This window comes from Oncorhynchus keta, chromosome 1 (assembly GCF_023373465.1).
Source record: "Oncorhynchus keta strain PuntledgeMale-10-30-2019 chromosome 1, Oket_V2, whole genome shotgun sequence".
Lineage (NCBI taxonomy): Eukaryota > Metazoa > Chordata > Actinopteri > Salmoniformes > Salmonidae > Oncorhynchus > Oncorhynchus keta.
In genome coordinates, this window is record NC_068421.1 from 55,448,722 (window position 1) to 55,471,931 (window position 23,210).

The window sequence follows — 23,210 nt, forward strand, 5'->3', positions numbered from 1 at the left end:
ATAAAGTGCAGTGGTGCGTCAGGGCTTAGCAGTTTAAAAATACATCTCAATACACCATGGTAAAGGGTGTCAATTGATCTCAAACACTGAGCGGAAACATTCATATATAAAATATCCCCATAGTCTTGTAAAGGCATAAATGTAGCTCATACTAGCCTCCTTTTGGCATCAAAAGAAAACGGGCTTATTCCTAAAATAAAATCCCAACTTCAATTTCAATTTTTTTGTAAGTTGTTGAATATGCAATTTAAAAGAGAGGCCGTCAGCAATTAAAATTCCAAGATATTTATATGAGGTTACAGTCTAAATCTCATTGCCCTGACAGGTAGTAATGACAGGTGAAAGGTTCAGAGATCTATTTCTTGTATTAGAAAACACCATTAGTTTAATTTTGTCAGTATTGAGGATAAGCTTCAATTGACACAGGGTATGTTGAACAGTATAACAAGCAGTTTGGAAGTTCTGGAAAGCTTAGTCATCAAACCATGCAACTGCATGCTCTGAAAGACCTACACTCGACAATCTCTGCTTCAGTATGGCATGAGCAACTGTATCAAAAGCCTTAGAGAGATCAATAAAAAGTTAGACACTGTGCTGTTTTTTGTCAAGGGCTTCAGTGAAATCATTTAAAACCTTCATGGCTGCTGTAATTGTGCTATGCTTCTTCCTGAAGCCCGATTGGTATATAAAATTGATCAAATTGAGTTAGTATATAAAAACTATTTTAGCTGTTCACTCACAAGGGTTTCAAGTATTTTCATCAGGGGTGACAGCTTTGAGATTGGCCTATAATTATTTAAAATAGTTGGATCTCCTCCTTTTAAAAGTGGTAGGACAAATGCTGATTTCCAGATCTTTGGAATTTTATTACAATCCAGGGTTAGATTGAACAAATATGTAAGTGGTTCAGCTATGAAATCAGCTGCCAGTTTTAAAAAGCAGGGATCAAGAAGATCAGGACCTGCAGGCTTTCTCTGATCTAAGGATTTCAGGGCTTTTATGTATCTCCTGTACTGAGAATGGCAAAAAGCTAAAAGTTTGACCAGCTCTCACTGGTTCATCCACACAGGGTTGAACAGAGACAGAAGACACAATCAAACAGCCTACCAGATGATACAAAGTGCTCATTGAAACAATTCAACATTTCAGTTTTGTCATATGCAGCAACAAAGTCCTTCAATACACTTGACAGTCATTACTGTTTCCAGACATAGATTTAATAGCCTTCCAAAACTTTCTAGGGTCCTTCAGGTTATCAGTGGTAACTGACATAAAATATTCAGACTTGGCCTTCCTGAGAAGAAAATAACACTTGCTTCGTAACTGCCTTAAAATACATCAATCAGCATTAAAACATGATTTCTTTGCTTTAGCCTAGGCTAGATTACGTTCGTGAAAAATACAAGAGAGCTCAGAAGAAAACCATGGATTATCCCTCCCTTTAACTCTGAACCTGCGGAATGTGGCATATTCTGAAAATATTTGGAAAAAAACATCATGAAAGAATTTCCAGGCAGTTTCCACATCAGGAATAAGCTTAATCTTGCTCCAGTCAAAATAAAACAAATCATGAAAGAAAGCCTGCTCATTAAAACTCTTCAAATTCCTCTTAAGAATGAAGCGTGGGTTTGTCTTAGGAACCTTGGTATTTCTAACAGCAACAACAGCACAATGGTCTTGCTGTTTTCAGTCAAAGCAGAAGTTAAAGACCTTTCAGACCATTGATTACTTTGGCCTGGTTTCCCATTAAAAGGTTATTGGCCAAGTCTAGCTCTATAACACTGGTTATCTGATAGGTCTAGCCTAATGTCCCAAAGTAGACACCATCTGAGAATTTAAATATATAGCGTGTCAGATATATACATACCAGTACACAGTCTTATATTTACATTTGACATCTTAGTCATATAGCAGACGTTCTTATCCAGAGCGACTTACAGTTAGTGCATTCATCTTAAGAAAGCTAGTTGGGACAACCACATATCACAGTCGTAGTAAGTACATTTCTCCTCAATAAAGTAGCTATCAGCAAAATCAGAGCCAGTAAGTGGGAAATTACTAAATTGGGAGTGTTAGTTCACAAAAGCTTTTTTGTGTGGTGGGGGGGGTGTCAGGTTTGGGCTTGAGGAGGGGGTAAGGGGGGGGGTTCTTGGACAAAAGACCAGATGTGGCAGAACGGAGTGCTTGGGTTGGGGTGTATGGTTTGGGCATAGCTTCAAGGTAAGAAGGGGCAGTTCCTCTTGCTGCTCCGTAAGCAAGTACCATTTTGTAGTAAATCAAAAACTTTGACTGGAAGCCGATGGAGTGTGTGGAGAAGCAGGGCAACATGGGAAAACTTGTGAAGGTTGAACAGCAGGCAGACTGCAGCATTCTGAATACGTTTCAGGGGTTTGATGGCACAAGAGGGGATCTCAGCCAACAGCAAGTTGCAGAAATCCAGACAGGAGATGACAACTGCCTGGATTATGACCCACGGAGCTTCCTGTGTGAGATAGGGTCGAACTCTACGGATGTTGTAGAGCATGAACCTGCAGGAGCGAGTCACTGCTTTGATGTTTGCAGAGAATAACAGGGTGTCCAGGGTCACACTAGGTTCTTTGCATTCTGGGAGGGAGACACTGTGGAGTTGTCAACCGTAATGGAGAGGTCTTGGAGCAGGTAGTCCTTTCCTGGGAGGAAGAGCAGCTTCATCTTGTAGAGGTTGAGCTTGAGGTGGTAGGCCGACATCCAAGCTGAGATATCTGCCAGGCACGTAGAGATGCGTGTCGTCACCTGGGTGCCAGAAGGGGGGAAGGAGAAAAGTAGTTGAGTGTCATCTGCATAGCAATGATAGAAGGGCAGCAGGTAGCCTAGTGGTTAGAATGTTGGACGAGTAACCAAGAGATTGCAAGATCGAATCCCTGAGCTGACAAGGTACAAGCCTGTCGTTCTGCCACTGAACAAGGCAGTTAACCCACTGTTCCTAGGCCGGCATTGAAAAAAAATATTTGTTCTTAACTGACTTGCCTAGTTAAATAAAGGTAAAATATATATACATTTTTTAAAGAGACCATGTGAGGATATGACAGAGCCGAGTGACTGGTGTATAGAGAGAAGAGGAGAGGGCCTAGAACTGAGCCCTGGGGGACACCAGTAGTGAAAGTACATGGTGCAGACACAGATCCTCTCCATGTGACCTGGTAGGAGCGGCCTGCCAGGTATGATGCAATCCAAGAGTGTGCCAAGCCTGAGACCCCAGCCCTGAGAGGGTGGAGAGGAGGATCTGATGGTTCAATGTGAAGAAAGGCAGTGGATAGATCTAAGAGGATGAGAACAGAGGAGAGTGTCAGCTTTGGCAGAGAGAGCCTCCATGACACAGAGAAGAGCAGTCTTGGTTGAGTGACTTGTCTTGAAGCGGGACATGTTAGGGTCAAGAAGATCTTTCTGAGAGAGATAGTGAGAGAATTAGTCAGACGCAGCAGGCTCAAGTGTTTTGGAAATAAAAGCAAGAATGGATACCGGTCTGTAGTTTTCTATGTCAGAGGGGACACAGCCAATGATCAGGGATGAGTTGATGAAGGAAGTGAGGAATGGGAGACGGTCAAAGTTGTCCGCATAGAGGGAGGAGGGAGGGGAAAGGGGTGGAGGACTAAGGAGACAAGCTGCCGCCGGGGGGAGCCTAATAAATAAAAAAGCATAGGCTGAGATGAACTCTGTGTGCTTGACCGCAGATTGGCAGTTCCAAGGAGGGAAGAGAAGGTGGAAAAGAGTTTCCTAGGGTTAAAGGAAGAAGCTTGAAATTTAGAGTGATATAAAGTAACTTCTGCAGCAGATATAGAGGAAGAGAAGGAAGAGATGAGGGAATGAAAGGACGATAGGTCCTCCGGAAGTTTCATTTTTCTAAATCTTTGCTCAGCTGCCTGCAGCCCTGTTCTGTAAGCTAGCAATGAGTGACTCAGCCATGGAGCAGCAGGGGAGGGCCGAGCCGGAGAGGAGGAAAGGAGAGAGTGCAAATCATAGGATGCAGAAAGGGAGAAGAGTAGAGTCGAAGAGATAGAATCAGGAGACAGGAGGGAGAAGGATTTAGCAGAAGGGAGAGATGATATGATAGAAGAGGAGAGAGTAGTGGGAGAGAGCGAGAGAGAGAGAGAGAAGATTGTGACGGCTCATGATCATCTTGATAGAGGCTGAGTGGCTATGGTTGGAAGAGAGGGAGACAGAAAAGGAAACAAAGTAGTGATCAGAGACCTGGAGGGCGGTTAAAGTGAGATTAGTAGGCGAACAGATAAGGTCAAGATGAGGTCAAGCATATTGCCTGCCTTGTGAGTGGGAGGAGACTGCGGAAGGTCAAAAGGGGCAAGGAGGGGAAAGAAAGAGTTGGAAAGAAATTAATCAAAAGCAGGCATCAGGAAGTTGAAGTCGCCAAGTACGAAGAGGGGTGAGACATCATCAGGAAATGAGCTTATCAAGGTTTCAAGCTCATTGAGGATCTCTCTAAGGGCACCAAGTGGGAAAGTGGGAAATAGATGGCAACAATGGTAAGCCTGAGTGGATAAGTGACAGTGACGGCATAGAATTCAAATGGGGAGATGGACAGGTGAGAGAGGGAGACAAGAGAAAATGTCCACTTGAGTAGCCCTGTGTCACCACCACGACAACCAGATGCTCTCGGACTATGACAGAAAAACGTAATCAGATGAAGTGAGAGCAGCGGGAGTAACAGTGTTCTCTGGGGTGACCCATGTCTACATCAGGGCCAAAAAGTCAAAGGACTGAAGGGCAGCATGTGTCGGACCCCAGTAAGACAAGGCGTTGGCTAATGGGTATCCTATTTTTTTTTAAAGCATAGGCTGAGACGAACTCGACGTTCTTGACCACAGATTGTCAGTTTCAAACGTTGCAAGAGACCAGGAATTCCACATGGGTTGTGTGAGCAGGTTACACTAAATTAGAAGGGTTGCAACCAAGGGTGGGGAGTGTCTGTATGCCTACGAGGAAAGGAGCAAACAGGTATAGAAAACACACACATAGTTGCTAAAGCTACAAAATAGCCAAATGAAAACACACACTTAGTTGCTAAAGCTACAAAATAGCCAAATGAGATCATCTGAAAATAACTAGGTAAGATACTCAAGTGAGAGAGTGGTGTGGAACCTTCCTCTTTTATTTCCTACCTCGAATAACTCAGCAGAACTGTCTTTGTTTTGGCGATGGTCTTAGTTTTGCCACTGACAGCTGCCACTGAGAAAACAGGGGAGACTGAATTACTAACACTAATTCCCTTTTTATTATTATTTTTTATTTCACCTTTATTTAACCAGGTAGGCTAGTTGAGAACAAGTTCTCATTTGCAACTGCGACCTGGCCAAGATAAAGCATAGCAGTGTGAACAGAACACAACACAGAGTTACACATGGAGTAAACAATAAACAAGTCAATAACAGTAGAAAAAAATAATCTATATACATTGTGTACAAAAGGCATGAGGAGGTAGGCAATAAATGGGCCATAGGAGTGAATAATTACAATTTAGCAGATTAACACTGGAGTGATAAATGATCAGATGAACATGTGCAGGTAGAGATACTGGTGTGCAAAAGAGCAGAAAAGTAAATAAATAAAAACAGTATGGGGATGAGGTAGGTAAATTGGGTGGGCTATATACCGATGGACTATGTACAGCTGCAGCGATCGGTTAGCTGCTCAGATAGCTGGTGAGGGAGATAAAAGTCTCCAACTTCAGAGATTTTTGCAATTCGTTCCAGTCGCAGGCAGCAGAGAACTGGAAGGAAAGGCAGCCAAATGAGGTGTTGGCTTTAGGGATGATCAGTGAGATACACCTGCTGGAGCGCGTGCTACGGGTGGGTGTTGCCATCGCGACCAGTGAACTGAGATAAGGTGGAGCTTTATCTAGCATAGACTTGTAGATGACCTGGAGCCAGTGGGTCTGGCGGCAAACTAGTAGCGAGGGCCAGCCGACTAGAGCATACAGGTCGCAGTGGTGGGTGGTATAAGGTGATTTAGTAACCAAACGGATGGCACTGTGATAAACTGCATCCAGTTTAGAGTAGAGTATTGGAAGCTATTTTGTAGATGACATCGCCGAAGTCGAGGATTGGTAGGATAGGAGGCTTTGTTGCGAAATAGAAAGCCGACTCTAGATTTGATTTTATATTGGAGATGTTTGATATGAGTCTGGAAGGAGAGTTTACAGTCTAGCTTTATAGATGTCCACATATTCTAGGTCGGAACCATCCAGGGTGGTGATGCTAGTCGAGCGGGTGGGTGCAGGCAGCGAACGGTTGAAAAGCATGCATTTGGTTTTACTAGCGTTTAAGAGCAGTTGGAGGCCACGGAAGGAGTGTTGTATGGCATTAAACCTTTTTGGAGGTTAGATAGCACAGTGTCCAAGGAAGGGCCAGAAGTATATAGAATGGTGTTGTCTGCGTAGAGGTGGATCAGGGAATCGCCCGCAACAAGAGCAACATCATTGATATATACAGAGAAAATAATTTAATTGAACCCTGTGGTACTCCCATAGAGACTGTCAGAGGACCGGACAACATGCCCTCCGATTTGACACACTGGACTCTGTCTGAAAAGTAGTTGGTGAACCAGGCAAGGCAGTCAATAGAAAAACAGAGGCTACTCAGTCTGCCGATAAGAATATGGTGATTGACAGAGTCGAAAGCCTTGGCTAGGTCGATGAAGACGGCTGCACAGTACTGTCTTTTACCGATGGCGGTTATGATATCGTTTAGTACCTTGAGCGTGGCTGAGGTGCACCCGTGACCAGCTCAGAAACCAGATTGCACAGAGGAGAAGGTACCGTGGGATTCGAGATGGTCAGTGATCTGTTTGTTGACTTGGCTTTCGAAGACCTTAGATAGGCAGTGCAGGATGGATATAGGTCTGTAACAGTTTGGGTCCAGGGTGTCCCCTTTGAAGAGGGGGATGACCGCGGCAGCTTTCCAATCCTTGGGGATCTCAGATGATACGAAAGAGAGGTTGAACAAGCTGGTAATAGGGGGTTGCGACAATGGCGGCAGACAGTTTCAGAAATAGAGGGTCCAGATTGTCAAGCCCAGCTGATTTGTACGGGTCCAGGTTTTGCAGCTCTTTCAGAACATCTGCTATCTGGATTTGGGTAAAGGAGAAGCTGGGGAGGCGTGGGCGAGTAGCTGCGGGGGGAGGGGGGGGTGAAGCTGTTGGCCGAGGTTGGAGTAGCCAGGAGGAAGGCATGGCCAGCCGTTGAGAAATGCTTGTTGAAGTTTTCGATTATCACGGATTTATCGGTGGTGACCGTGTTACCTAGTCTCAGTGCAGTGGGCAGCTGGGAGGAGGTGCTCTTGTTCTCCATGGACTTTACAGTGTCCCAGAACTTTTTGGAGTTAGAGCTACAGGATGCAAATTTCTGCTTGAAAAAGCTGGCCTTTGCTTTCCTGACTGACTGCATGTATTGGTTCCTGACTTCCCTGAACAGTTGCATATCGGGGGGACTATTCGATGCTATTTCAGTCCGCCACAGGATGTTTTTGTGCTGGTCGAGGGCAGTCAGGTCTGGAGTAAACCAAGGGCTGTATCTGTTCTTAGTTCTGCATTTTTTGAACGGAGCATGCTTGTCTAAGATGGTGAGGAAGTTACTTTTAAAGAATGACCAGGCATCCTCAACTGACGGGATGAGGTCAATATCCTTCCAGGTACCCTTGCAGAGGTGAAGAGCACATCTAGCAGAAGAAACATTTCAGTTGAATGCATTCTGTTGTGCAACTGACTACGGTAGGTATCCCCTTGCCCCGTCCTCACCTCCAGGTAGTGATTGTCTAGGAGAGGAGAAACCACTCCCCCTCCAATAGAGCCACTGATTATGAAGACAGCAACAGTCACACATTTCCATAAACCTTAATCCTGGTTAATATGTCAACAATCATCTGCAAGTTGATAGCAGTCAGCAGTTCATACATAGGGAGCACAGACAGCACTTAAAGTAGATGGCCCTAGCTAGCAAAAAGACAGCAACTGATTAAGACAGAAATTACACTTCTCACTCCTGGAGATATCAGGAGTCCTTTAGATATAGAATGAAGCACACTGAGATGGAGCCTGGGAAGTTCTGTTCTTGTGTTTTGGAACATACAAAAGCTCATGCCGTCCTCTGTATTCTATAGTAGGGCTGGCACAATTACCTTATAACCTGTGTAACCGACAGTTATGGGTGAACACTGTCATAAAAAAAAGAAAATAAACTGTCATAACTGTTTTTGTTTGTTTTGTGGAACGAACAGCTGACTGAAGACGGCGAGGCCGGGAATCTGCGCGTTTGAGTCTGTTTCTGCGACAACATGGACTCTTAACAACGGGATGAACCTTTCTTGCTCCCTGCTGAAACAAGCAAGGTGTTCTAGCAAACAAGTCTTTGGCTACCTAGGCTGACACCCCCCTTGCAGTAGCAGCACACATATACATATCATCTATTTATATGGAAGCACATGCAGTCAGGAGCGGGAGGAGAACTTTTAAAAAATACACATTAGAAAATAAACAATAACCGTCCTCGAAATTCCATGACCGTCACAGCCCTTATTCCATAGGAAGACTTGCTATAGAAACACACCCGAAAACATCTGCCATCGTGCTCACGTGTCAAAATATGACAGTTCAGCTATAATACCGTAGCAGGCTGGCCGTCAGAAGTCATCTGCTGGAAGGCTGGCTTTATTGATTTTCATGTACAGATCTGTGCTTTGCACAATGTTGATATGGTTTTAGTGTTGCTGCGGCAGAGGGCTCTTCAGATCCAGTGCAGAACATAGCACTGGCTTCTGCGGCAGCGAGATGAGCCTGTTGTCATAGTAATAAAGAGATGGTTGGAAAACAAGCCTCTGCACGAAGACACTGCACTGTGCTAACTCATAATTACCTATCACTCACAGTCACGCCTCATCATTTCAAAATATATTTTTCTCACCCCTCCAACCCATCTACGACGCTCTGAATTAGATTGTTCCACATTGTGCGTCACCTCATTGTTAATCGTTAGATTGCAGCTCTCCAGCTACTTAATTAGTGAGTGAGGTGTTATGTTTATATCCAGTAGTGGTAGACGATTGGGGGACCTGCATTTGCTGCAACACACGGTCAAACCCGACAGCTCCCATGTTTTGCTTTCGTTTTGTGATAAAAAAAAATAAAAAACTTTGTGTGAAGCTTTCTGTGAACACAGTGGTTGCTCAGAAAAGGGTCTCTGCAGTGCGCTCATGTTGCTCATCGTGCTGCACCCACAAAACTGAGGGGTCAATACCCTACGCTGAGCCTGTGATCCATGGGAGAGTCAGATTTTGGAGAAAAAGCTCCTACGCTTTATGGATCAGCGTCTAGTGGGCAGCAGGCAGGCAAACAGGCAGCCCCTGGCTACATTGGCTCAGAATGGAGAGTGGGTGGAAAGACGAGAACTGCAGCAATGCTAATCCTTTGAAGGAGGCAAGAATCACAGTAAAGCGTTTGGGAAATGGGTGCATATTTCCAAAATGACAGACATTTGTGTAGGGAGTGAGTGATATGTGAAACAAGTGTTTGACACTGGCCTGAATCAAAGCTATGTGACATCTTGACAATAATTCTGAAAAGGGCAAATAATCTGTGTGCCGAGGTCACTTTCAAAAACATCTAGTCTAATGTATTTCTGGATTGAATGTAGACAAGCTCCTATCCCCCACCCACCATCAAAGTGAGAAGCACCCCTCAAATTCACATTCAGTTTATGATCAGATAATTGGTTCAATCAACAAAGTACAGTATATACCAGCATCCATAAATTCACCAACATAAATATGCCAAGTAGGCTGGCTATAGTAGCTCATCTTGCAGAACTAGCTTAAGTCATTGGTCAAATCTCAATAGACAAAGAGACAGAAAAATAAATTAAAGTTCTGAGTTCTACACCACGATAATCACTCACTCAATGCGTGTTCAAAACTCCTGCAGCCTACAAGCTGAGTGGGTCTCATTGGGAAACACACTAGGTGTCTGTAGGTTCCATACTGCGTGTTAAATACTGCGTGCAAGAAACTGGTTGCAACTGGTAGAGTTGAGAAATACATTGGCACACCACTGTAGCCTGTATTATTTTCTTATCAAGCACATACTGTAGGCTAGCTACTATTAGGGCTTCAATCGCTGTAAACTCTCAGAAAAAAAGGATTCTTCGGCTGTTTGCATAGGAGAACCATTTTTGGTTCCAGATAAAAAATCTTTTTGGATCCAGGTAGAACCATTTTGGGTTTCATGTAGAACCCTCTGTGGAAAGGTTCTACCTGGAACCCAAAACGGTTCGACCTGGAACCAACAAGGGTTCTCCTATGGTGACAGCTGAAGGACCCTTTAAAGGTTCTAGATAGCACCTTTTATTCCAAGTGTACCATATCTATCACTTCAAATACTCACAGAAAAATAAGCATGATTTGAGTGCATCAGAGTACAGTAGTCTATAGGGATTGTAGACTATTATAATATCTAAGACATTAATTGATAATATATAGTCAAACATAGGCTACAATAGGCCCTACATACATGAATAATAGAACATTATACCCAAAGGGGCACTTAGGCTACATTTACTTACCTTAATAAAATACAAGTGATTTCCCATGGTTCCCCCGACAACATGAATGAATGGTCATGTAGATCAATGTGCATAAGTTATACACTATATAAAAGCATGCAAACTTACTCCAAAGTAAGGGAGGGGATTTTCAGCTTGTCTCTCCTCGACTTCATCCTTCTACGACTCCTGCCAAGAGGGACCTCCGTTGACTGCTGCTTGCACTTCACTTGTCACGTTGCGACACTGGTGATTTTGCGAACAGTTTCTCTATCATAGTGCGGCGGGACCTAAAAGGAACTGTCAAGTAGCTGTCGTTTATCAGTGGCTTCGGCACATCGTCGCTAACTGGTACAAACACAACATGTCAATAAAGGCAAACTCGACATAGGCAATCCATTTCTGAAAAGGCGCGCGTCAAGTGTGTAGTCCAAAGCGCACCAGTGAAGAACTGAGGAGCAGCAGCGCGGTTGGAACCGCGGTCACCACCAGGGACGGACTTGGACCAGAAATCGGCCTCAGGCTTTTCTATCACACCAGCGCATTTTTCCCCTCGAGGCCTCCACACCGGTCGATTTTTTATATCAAGGCCACCAATATTAGCCATATAATTACAATTTTGCACAAAAAAATAACAACAATTTAGACAGGCGCACTGTGCTAAAAATGGACCAGCCCATCTGGCTTTTGCCAGACTATGGTGCGAGGGTAATGGTGAAGGTGTTGATCAAATAAAATAAAATAAAATAAAATCAAATGTATTTATATAGCCCTTCGTACATCAGCTGATATCTCAAAGTGCTGTACAGAAACCCAGCCTAAAACCCCAAACAGCAAGCAATGCAGGTGTAGAAGCACGGTGGCTAGGAAAAACTCCCTAGAAAGGCCAAAACCTAGGAAGAAACCTAGAGAGGAACCAGGCTATGTGGGGTGGCCAGTCCTCTTCTGGCTGTGCCGGGTGGAGATTATAACAGAACATGGCCAAGATGTTCAAATGTTCATAAATGACCAGCATGGTCGAATAATAATAAGGCAGAACAGTTGAAACTGGAGCTGCAGCACGGTCAGGTGGACTGGGGACAGCAAGGAGTCATCATGTTAGGTAGTCCTGGGGCATGGTCCTAGGGCTCAGGTCCTCTGAGAGAGAGAAAGAAAGAGAGAAGGAGAGAATCAGAGAACGCACACTTAGATTCACACAGGACACAGAATAGGACAGGAGAAGTACTCCAGATATAACAAACTGACCCTAGCCCCCCGACACTACTGCAGCATAAATACTGGAGGCTGAGACAGGAGGGGTCAGGAGACACTGTGGCTCCATCCGAGGACACCCCCGGACAGGGCCAAACAGGAAGGATATAACCCCACCCACTTTGCCAAAGCACAGCCCCCACACCACTAGAGGGATATCTTCAACCACCAACTTACCATCCTGAGACAAGGCTAAGTATAGCCCACAAAGATCTCCGCCATGGCACAACCCAAGGGGGGAGGCGCCAACCCAGACAGGATGACCACATCAGTGAATCAACCCACTCAGGTGACGCACCCCTTCCAGGGACGGCATGAGAGAGCCCCAGTAAGCCAGTGACTCAGCCCCTGTAATAGGGTTAGAGGCAGAGAATCCCAGTGGAAAGAGGGAAACCGGCCAGGCAGAGACAGCAAGGGCGGTTCGTTGCTCCAGAGCCTTTCCGTTCACCTTCCCACTCCTGGGCCAGACTACACTCAATCATATGACCCACTGAAGAGATGAGTCTTCAGTAAAGACTTAAAGGTTGAGACCGAGTTTGCGTCTCTGACATGGGTAGGCAGACCGTTCCATAAAAATGGAGCTCTATAGGAGAAAGCCCTGCCTCCAGCTGTTTGCTTAGAAATTCTAGGGACAATTAGGAGGCCTGCGTCTTGTGACCGTAGCGTACGTGTAGGTATGTACGGCAGGACCAAATCAGAGAGATAGGTAGGAGCAAGCCCATGTAATGCTTTGTAGGTTAGCAGTAAAACCTTGAAATCAGCCCTTGCTTTGACAGGAAGCCAGTGTAGAGAGGCTAGCACTGGAGTAATATGATCACATTTTTTGGTTCTAGTCAGGATTCTAGCAGCCGTATTTAGCACAAACTGAAGTTTATTTAGTGCTTTATCCGGGTAGCCGGAAAGTAGAGCATTGCAGTAGTCTAACCTAGAAGTGACAAAAGCATGGATTAATTTTTCTGCATCATTTTTGGACAGAAAGTTTCTGATTTTTGCAATGTTACGTAGATGGAAAAAAGCTGTCCTTGAAATGGTCTTGATATGTTCTTCAAAAGAGAGATCAGGGTCCAGAGTAACGCCGAGGTCCTTCACAGTTTTATTTGAGACAACTGTACAACCATTAAGATTAATTGTCAGATTCAACAGAAGATCTCTTTGTTTCTTGGGACCTAGAACAAGCATCTCTGTTTCGTCCGAGTTTAAAAGTAGAACGTTTGCAGCCATCCACTTCCTTATGTCTGAAACACATGCTTCTAGCAAGGGCAATTGTGGGGCTTCACCATGTTTCATTGAAATGTACAGCTGTGTGTCATCCGCATAGCAGTGAAAGTTAACATTATGTTTTCGAATAACATCCCCAAGAGGTAAAATATATAGTGAAAACAATAGTGGTCCCAAAACGGAACCTTGAGGAACACCAAAATTTACAGTTGATTTGTCAGAGGACAAACCATTCACAGAGACAAACTGATATCTTTCTGACAGATAAGATCTAAACCAGGCCAGAACTTGTCCGTGTAGACCAATTTGGGTTTCCAATCTCTCCAAAAGAATGTGGTGATCAAGGTAATCAATCGGCCCTGGAGAAGGTGTTGGAAGAGAAAAGTTGTGTTGAGAGTGTAAGATTAATTTATCTCCTAAGTTAAAGGGATAGTTCATCCAAATGACAAATGACATTTGGCTTTCCTTGCCCTGTAAGCAGTCTGTTTACCTGGCCACTGTTTTAAATGCTAACTTTTTTTCATTTGTGGCACGAACCAATGAAAGTCAATGGTAAGTTACCTATATTAGAATGTTTTACACTTCATGTCCAAATCATCTATAGTAACTTAATTAAGTTAGCCTACATAATACATTTTTAGATGCTTTAGGGTGATTTGGACATAAAGCACTAAAATACAATAGGTATCACTGACATTCATTGGATTTGTGTCACAAATGCTAAAAAGGTTACCATTAAAAAAACACGTGGTCAGCTAAACAAAACCAAAGCATGGATTTCTGTCATACCTTGAAAAAAGGGTTCCAAAAGCATTCTTAGGCTGTCCCTATAGGAGAATCCTTTTAGGTTCCATATAGAACCCTCTCTGGGACCAAAAAGGGTTATTCGAAGGATTCTCCTATGGGGACAGTCGGAAAACAGTTTTAGGTTCTAGATAGCACCTAAGAGTGTATACTGTTTACAGGGTAAGGAAACCAATTACATTTTGAAATTTGAGTGAACTATCCCTTTAAATCTATTTGAATTGATACAAATACGGCTAAATCAATGACGGTGTGCAATCTGAAATAACATGCAAATTGATGTGCATAATTATAGCCCGGGATAGCCGTCAGTAGGCAATTTACTGACGCACCGACAACATAATCACAAGCTGTTGCTCAAGATGAGGACTGTTGGTAGCCTATCCCAAAGCTGCTCCAGGAATTCCTCTCAGTCTACTATGCTATCACCAGAGCCAGATCTACTCTGTATATTAGTCTCTATAAGATTTGTGCGTGTGTGTGCGTGTGTGTGTGCGTGTGCGTGTGTGTGTGCTCCTGTGTGCAGGTCATGTTTGTGTGTGCATGCGTGTGCTGTGCATGTTTGTGTGTGAGTGTGCATGCGTGCATGCATGTGTTTGCATAAGTGTGTGTCTGGGCATGTGCGTGTGCGTATCTGTACTAATTAGGTTTAATGCTTATATCTTATTCTACAAAAATGTAGACAACATTGGTTACTAAGGCAGCACATGGTTACTGGTGGTTGCTAGGAGCCTGCGCATACTCCAGATTTGACCCTATGCATCTGTGATTTTCAAAGCTTGCTTGGAAAGACACATTTTGGAATTCCACCCTTAAACTCCCCCTCCCCTGAACACCCCCTGTATTCCATTAATCAAACCACAGCTCTCTCTCAAAATCACAATGTATTAAAGCATTGACACATTAACTAATGGGATATTTAGTGTGAAACATTGACATTAGAAGGAAGAACAAGAGATTCTACGTTCATAGAGGACATGAGTGAAAATGGAGGACATAAGTGAAAATGGAGGACATAAGTGAAAATGGAGGACATAAGTGAAAATGGAGGACATAAGTGAAAATGGAGGACATAAGTGGAGGTTTCCTGTTAATGCTTTTCTCTTGTTTTGAGAAGCTTGCTGCTTGGAACAGCTAAAGAGAACAGGTTCCTCTGTTACCATGGTGACAAGGGCTATACCTCCGCCTCACTCTTTTCTAACTATCTCTTCCCCATCCAGATGGACATTTAGGCAGAACAGAAAACAGAGTGCAACAAGTGAGCCACAGCTAACGTTGCTTTCATATTCAGTAATGAATTCAATTGAACTTTATTGTCAACATATTTGAATAAAACAGCCATTAAAACAGCAGTTCAAAAAGCACAGGAGCATGATTCCTCTGGATTTTGAGGTTGCTTCATGTTTGGATTAATTCAATTCAGGCCCTGATGTTGTATGTCACAATTAGCAAAAAAAAGAAAACAGATTTGTGATCCGGTCTTTGATCAGAATGATTCCAACAAAATGAAGTACTGAGAATTTGTTCACGATTGTGTCATATCATCTGAAAAGGCACCAGTTATTCTATAATGAAAATAATCAAATGAGTCAGCAATGATGAACATTAGCCAAAAAAGACTGTATAAAATAAATAATACAAATACTCAGCTATATTGTCTGCAAAAAATATAGTTTTTACTCATAAAATTGAAAAAAAATTGGTTTGACAATTATTCTTTTTTTAAATCTAAAAAAGAAAGGGGTCTTGGCTCCCCTGTTTTCAATACCTTTCAATATCTCACATTGCGAGGATAACGGCACTGAACTTTTTCTAAAATGTTTTATGAGATTAGAGATCACATTGGGAGGGATCTTAGACCATTCCTCCATACAGTCTTAAAAAAGAAGATGCTATCTAGAACCTGAAAGGGTTCTTCGGCTGTCTCCATAGAATAACCTTTTGAAGAACCCGTTTTGGTTGCAGGTAAAACCCTTTTGGTTACAGGTAGAACCATTTTGGATTCCACAGAGAGTTCTCTGGTGAACCCTAAAAGGTTCTACCTGGAACCAAAAACAATTCTACCTGGAACCAAAAATGGTTCTCATATGGGGACAGCCAAAGAACCCTTTTGGAACCCCTTTTTCTAAGAGTGTATGGAATCTTTTCAGATCCTTGATATCATTCAACTGCCCTCTTCAATTTATAACCACAGGTTTTCAATGGGAGACTGAGATGAGATGATTTTGTGGTAAATATTGATATTGTCTTGCTGGAATATCCACTTACGGCCAAGTTTCAGCCTCCAGGGAGAGGCAACCAGGTTTTAATTGACCACAAAATCTGAGATGTCTGCCAGGCATGCAAAGATGTGTGCTGCCACCTGGTTGCCAGAAGAGGGAAGGAGAAAAGTAGTTGAGTGTCATCAGCATAGCAATTATAGGAGAGGGGGCCTCCCGAATGACGCAGTGGTCTAACGCAATGCATTGCAGTGCTAGCTGTGTCACTAGATAACCTGTCGCAAATCCAGGCTCTGTCGCAGCCGGCCGCGATGGGAGACCAATGGGGCAGCACACAATTGTCCCAGAGTCATCAGGGTTAGGGGAGGGTTTGGTCGGCAGGGATTTTCTTGTCCCATGTTCTTGTCCCATCGCGAACTAGCAACTCCTGTGGCACGCTGACACGGTCGCCAGGTGTACGGTGTTTCCTTCGACACATTGGTGCGGCTGGCTTCCGGGTTAAGCGGGCATTGTGTCAAGAAGCAGTGCGGCTTGGCTGGGATGCGTTTCGGAGGATGCACAGCTCTAGACCTTCACCTCTCCTGAGTCATTCTGTAGTTGCAGCGATGGATACCACAAAATTGGGGACAAAAAGGGGTAAAATAATTTTTAAAAAGCAACGATAGGAGAGACCATGTGAGGATATGACAGAGCCGAGTGACTTAGTATATAGATAAAAGAGGAGAGTGCCTAGAACCGAGCCCTGGGGAACACCAGTAGTGACAGCATGTGGTGCAGACACAGATCCTCTCCACGTCACCTGGTAGAAGCTGCCTGCCAGTTAGGATGCAGTCCAAGAGTGCGCAGAGCCTGAAACATCCAGCGCAGAGAGGGTGGAGAGGAGGATCTGATGGTTCACAGTCTCAAAGGCAGAGGATAGATCTAGGAGGATGAGAACACTGGAGAGCTCTGGCAGAGAGGAGAGCCAGCCATGAAAGTGGTGAGGCTAGCAGCGAGTGAAGTGAGGAATGGGAGATGGTCTGGAGGAGGGAGGAGGGGATGCTCATGGTGGGGACGGACAGCCCATCTCAGTATGAAGTGCAGTTCACAATGCATCTCATCATGGTAACTTTATTCTTGTGACAGGTAGGCCTACATGCAGCACAGCCTATACTAAAGTCATATAAGGACCGTCTGTCTAATTTACACATCTCCATCTGGCTTTTGGAGGTCACCATATTGTTTTATCGTAATGATGTATTTTATTTTACTGCAGCTGTAGAGTTTTGAAACAGGCTATCACTCGAATATCGTTGTTTTAAATCAGAGCACGTGCGAGCAGTCTCTCTCTCTCCATCAATTTCAATTCAAATTGCATCAAAAATACATAATCCTATATATGTCCAAGCCTACCTCTTTCATGTAATAAAATCAATGCAGTATTAGCCTTATGTTTAGCTAATTAATGATAGCTTATGCATAATAAGCTTCTAACTTACACTACAATTCAGAAATTCCCTTGTTTTTGAAAGAAAAGCTCATTTTTTGTCCATTAAAATAACCTCAAATTGATCAGAAATACAGTGTAGACATTGTGCAGACATTGTTAATGTTGTAAATGACTATTGTAGCTGGAAACGGCAGGTTTTTAAAGGAATATTGACATAGGCGTACAGAGGCCCATTATCAGCAACCATCACTCCTGTGTTCCAATGATACGTTGTGTTAGCTAATCCAAGTTTATAATTTATTTATATAATCCCGCTCCGTGGCTCGACGACTCATTGCGAGCTCACAGAACAGGGCTCCGGGCAGCCGAGCGGAAATGGAGGAAAACTCGCCTCCCTGCGGACCTGGCATCCTTTCGATCCCTCCTCTCTACATTTTCCTCCTCTGTCTCTGCTGCTAAAGCCACTTTCTACCACTCTAAATTCCAAGCATCTGCCTCTAACCCTAGGAAGCTCTTTGCCACCTTCTCCTCCCTCCTGAATCCTCCTCCCCTCCCCCCTCCTCCCTCTCTGCAGATGATCAACCATTTTGAAAAGAAGGTCGACGACATCCGATCCTCGCTTGCTAAGTCAAACGACACCGCTGGTTCTGCTCACACTGCCCTACCCTGTGCTCTGACCTCTTTCTCCCTCTCTCTCCAGATGAAATCTTGCGTCTTGTGACGGCCGGCCGCCCAACAACCTGCCCGCTCGACCCTATCCCCTCCTCTCTTCTCCAGACCATTTCCGGAGACCTTCTCCCTTACCTCACCTCGCTCATCAACTCATCCCTGACCGCTGGCTACGTCCCTTCCGTCTTCAAGAGAGCGAGAGTTGCACCCCTTCTGAAAAAACCTACACTCGATCCCTCCGATGTCAACAACTACAGACCAGTATCCCTTCTTTCTTTTCTCTCCAAAACTCTTGAACGTGCCGTCCTTGGCCAGCTCTCCCGCTATCTCTCTCAGAATGACCTTCTTGATCCAAATCAGTCAGGTTTCAAGACTAGTCATTCAACTGAGACTGCTCTTCTCTGTATCACGGAGGCGCTCCGCACTGCTAAAGCTAACTCTCTCTCCTCTGCTCTCATCCTTCTAGACCTATCGGCTGCCTTCGATACTGTGAACCATCAGATCCTCCTCTCCACCCTCTCCGAGTTGGGCATCTCCAGCGCGGCCCACGCGTGGCGAGAATCTGTCTCCTCACCACACGCTCTCACCACTGGTGTCCCCAGGGCTCTGTTCTAGGCCCTCTCCTATTCTCGCTATACACCAAGTCACTTGGCTCTGTCATAACCTCACATGGTCTCTCCTATCATTGCTATGCAGACGACACACAATTAATCTTCTCCTTTCCCCCTTCTGATGACCAGGTGGCGAATCGCATCTCTGCATGTCTGGCAGACATATCAGTGTGGATGACGGATCACCACCTCAAGCTGAACCTCGGCAAGACGGAGCTGCTCTTCCTCCCGGGGAAGGACTGCCCGTTCCATGATCTCGCCATCACGGTTGACAACTCCATTGTGTCCTCCTCCCAGAGCGCTAAGAACCTTGGCGTGATCCTGGACAACACCCTGTCGTTCTCAACTAACATCAAGGCGGTGGCCCGTTCCTGTAGGTTCATGCTCTACAACATCCGCAGAGTACGACCCTGCCTCACACAGGAAGCGGCGCAGGTCCTAATCCAGGCACTTGTCATCTCCCGTCTGGATTACTGCAACTCGCTGTTGGCTGGGCTCCCTGCCTGTGCCATTAAACCCTACAACTCATCCAGAACGCCGCAGCCCGTCTGGTGTTCAACCTTCCCAAGTTCTCTCACGTCACCCCGCTCCTCCGCTCTCTCCACTGGCTTCCAGTTGAAGCTCGCATCCGCTACAAGACCATGGTGCTTGCCTACGGAGCTGTGAGGGGAACGGCACCTCAGTACCTCCAGGCTCTGATCAGGCCCTACACCCAAACAAGGGCACTGCGTTCATCCACCTCTGGCCTGCTCGCCTCCCTACCACTGAGGAAGTACAGTTCCCGCTCAGCCCAGTCAAAACTGTTCGCTGCTCTGGCTCCCCAATGGTGGAACACACCCCCTCACGACGCCAGGACAGCGGAGTCAATCACCACCTTCCGGAGACACCTGAAACCCCACCTCTTTAAGGAATACCTAGGATAGGATAAAGTAATCCTTCTCACCCCCCTTAAAAGATTTAGATGCACTATTGTAAAGTGGCTGCTCCACTGGATGTCATAAGGTGAATGCACCAATTTGTAAGTCGCTCTGGATAAGAGCGTCTGCTAAATGACTTAAATGTAAATGTAAATAATTTTAAAAGACTAATTGATCATTAGCAAACCCTTTTGCAATTATGTTAGCACAGCTGAAAACCGTTGTGCTAATTAAAGAAGGAATAAAACTGGCCTTCTTTAGACTAGTTGAGTATCTGGAGCATCAGCATTTGTGGGTTCGATTACAGGCTCAAAATGGCAAGAAAGAAAGAGTTTTCTTCTGAAACTCGTCAGTCTATTCTTGTTCTGAGGAATCAAGGCTATTCCATGCAAGAAAATGGGTTTCCATGGCAGAGGAGCCGCACACAAGTCTAAGATCACCATGCGCAATGTCAAGCGTCGCCTGGAGTGGTGTGAAGCTCATTGGACCGTCATTGGACTCTGGAGCAGTAGAAACACGTTCACATTCTCTGGAGTGATGAATCTCACTTTACCATCTGACAGTCCGACGGACGAATCTGGGTTTGGCAAATGCCAGGAGAACGCTACCTGCCTCAATGCATAGTGCCAACTGTAAAGTTTGGTGGAGGAGTATAATGGTCTGGGGCTGTTTTTCATGGTTCAGGCTAGGCCCCCTAGTTCCAGCGAAGGGAAATATTAACACTACAGCATACATTGACATTCCAGAAGATTCTGTGCTTTGTCGTGGAAAATTACATAATTAGTCATGCTATCCCGTGTTTTACTGCTTAAAGAATAGTCTCTTGTTATATGCTTGTGTTTTTTCTAACCTGATACGAACTTAACTTTGTGGGACAGAAAGACACATGTATGGAAACTTGCAGAAAGGAGCACATTATAGTGTTTGCTGAATACAGTTAGATGGTTGAGCCCTTGGGTTAGCAACCTCGTGCTATGTTAAATCTGCACAGACAACTAATTGCCTTTTACACACTATCTGCTGACTAACACTCATACAACAAATATGTATTTTTCTATAAAAGTAGAGATCCGACTATGTTTGTTAAGCTTTCAACTCTTAAGCATTCTTGGTGATGGTTGATTGCTTCATTTTTGCAAATCTTGTCAAATTGTTGTTTGAAAGAATCTCCAGTCTCTCTCTTCCTTGCTTCCAAATTTTTGGCAACAGTTTGAGGAAGGCCCTTTCCCATTTCAGCATGATAATGCCCCCTTGCGCAAAACGAGGTGCATACAGAAATGGTTTGACAAGATCAGTGTGGAAGAACATGACTGGCCTGCACAGAGCCCTGACCTCAACCCCATCGAACACCCTATGGATGATTTGGAAAGCCGGGCCTAATCGCCCAACATCGGTGCCCGACCTCACTAATGCTCGTGGCTGAATGGAAGCAAGTCCCCACAGAAAGCCTTCCTGAAAGAGTGGAGGCTGTTATAGCAGCACAGGGGGGACCAACTCCATATTAATGCATATGACGTTGGAATGAGATGTTCGGCAAGCATTTAGTGCATTTCTTATTATACTTGTGAGGACTGTTTGGGGACCAATAATTGATTCCCAATTATAGTCCTTTTTTCCCTAACCCCTAACCCTAACCCTAAACCTGACTTAGAGTAACTGGGTTGTGAACTCTACTGTATATGTTATTAGCTTCTACTTAGAAGTTCTACCATGCAGACCTGATGGCCATGGACTTCATGGCAGTGAAAGGAATTCTATAATATCTGTCACATCTGCTCCTGCTACGCCCTCTGGTGTTCATCTGGTGTCCTCTTGACCTGCAGTTACTCCCCCTGTACACACTCTCTCTCTCCCTCTCCCTCTCTCTCTCTGTGTGATTGTGTGGTTGGAGACAGGTGTGCTGGAGTCAGAGCAGATCCCTACCAGCTGCAACTCGTTCCATAATCAAGACCTGTACAAATAGTCAGTCCTGCCACTTCCACTCTGCCAGATCATAATCTCTGCTTAGTCAGTTCATGATTCTAGCCATTTATGATTATTCAAGATCCTGTTACGCTGATGTGCCTGCGTCCCTGCCTGACACAGTTTATCCTCTCATTGCAGTTACCTCTCTGGCTCCTGTCTCCTGTTCCACATCTCACCACCCAACTACCTTGCTCTGGATTTTACTCACAACCACTATCTTGGATTCCCCTCAGGACCTGTTTACCCTGTTCTACTCAGCTAACTCCAACCTCAGTCTCCACATCTGTTTTTTTCTGCAACTCATCCGAGCTTCCCCGGATCTGCCCTCCATATCTGCCCTCCATATCTCCCTGTGTAACAAATATTTTGGTTCATTTATCCCTGTTTCCTCATCCGAGGCTCTTGGGTTCCCCTGTGTCACTCCGCTTAACAAATATCTGTACATTATTGGAACACCTGTAATTACAAAAGTACAATGATCCATGTTTTGCTTTAGCTTGAGATTAAGAATCAGTGGTAGACACTTTAAGTGCATGAAGAGCTCAATTGTACAAAAGCCATACAAATGCCTGTTTGAAACTTTCAGTTTCTGTTGATACTATGTTCCAGTCTTACTTCCGATAGCAAAAGGAGGAAGAAGGATTGGGAAACTAACTGCAAATAACAAACTGAACTCCACCTAGCAGAAACATCTTTGTGTTAGCAGCTATTAATTATGAGCTTATATGGTATTCATGTTAAGGGGCATCACCCTGGGCAGGGTGAACCTTAGTAGCATAGAGTTAAACAGGAACAAAACAAGCGAGTTTTAATAAGAGTTAAAGTTGAATCAACTCTGGAAATGTAACACTTGGTGAAGAGTTAATTTTACACTGTGTGTAGTGGGACCATGTTATCTGAGGCAGTGTTACATGTGTGTCGTTCCACGAAATGAGTGCCTTTTGTGTCTCTTATTTTAAGTAGAAATTGTGCACCAATATTGAGTTTTGAAAGACTTATATTCAATGAAGTGCCCTTTAATATAAACCACATTGGAAATTAAATAAATCCCTCTGTGACTTCCAGGAATATTTTAACCCACTTAACCCCAACATTTCTCCAAGTTGTCACCATCATTGTAAAGTTATTTTGTTCCTTTGACAAAGCCATTTCTGAAGATTATTATTGTTCAAGAGAGCATGCCCAGGTCGCCGCAGGTCTGTGGAGATCTTTACAATTGCTGCAATAACTTGAGCAGAATCTCAAACGGCATTGATCTCTTGCACCATGTACTTTCAATGTAATCTCAATTGCAATCCAGGACATTTGTTGATGCTTTTAGATGAAGCAGAGGTATAACACATTCATCTCGTGAATAAATAAATAAAATATCTGACATTGTATTCCAATTTGAACTTTGCTGTGCTTTGAAAATGGTTGAAAGCGCAGTGATAGACATTTGTGTCATTCCCTGGTCTTAGTATTTTGTGTTTTCTTTATTATTTTGGTTAGGCCAGGGAGTGACATGGGTTTATTATGTGGTGTGTTTTGTCTTGTTTTTTGTAGGTA

General features: G+C 44.2%; 1 protein-coding gene across 5 annotated transcripts in view; it reads right to left on the bottom strand.

Annotated features, from left to right (window-relative positions):
- Nucleotides 1-11,046, bottom strand: part of LOC118388259 (microtubule-associated serine/threonine-protein kinase 3) — a 61,210-nt gene extending 50,164 nt beyond the window's left edge. For 3 of the 5 annotated variants that reach the window (XM_052528087.1, XM_035777129.2, XM_052528074.1), the window contains exon 1: nucleotides 10,709-10,750. Coding sequence is in view for 2 of the 5 variants with exons in the window: in XM_035777138.2 (XP_035633031.1) it covers nucleotides 10,709-10,755 (47 nt within the window). In the remaining 3 variants the exon portion in view is untranslated. Of the gene's footprint in view, nucleotides 1-10,708 lie in introns of all 5 variants that reach the window. The other 2 variants (XM_035777138.2, XM_035777164.2) reach the window with 2 other exon arrangements.
- Between the last annotated feature and the right edge of the window lie 12,164 nt (nucleotides 11,047-23,210).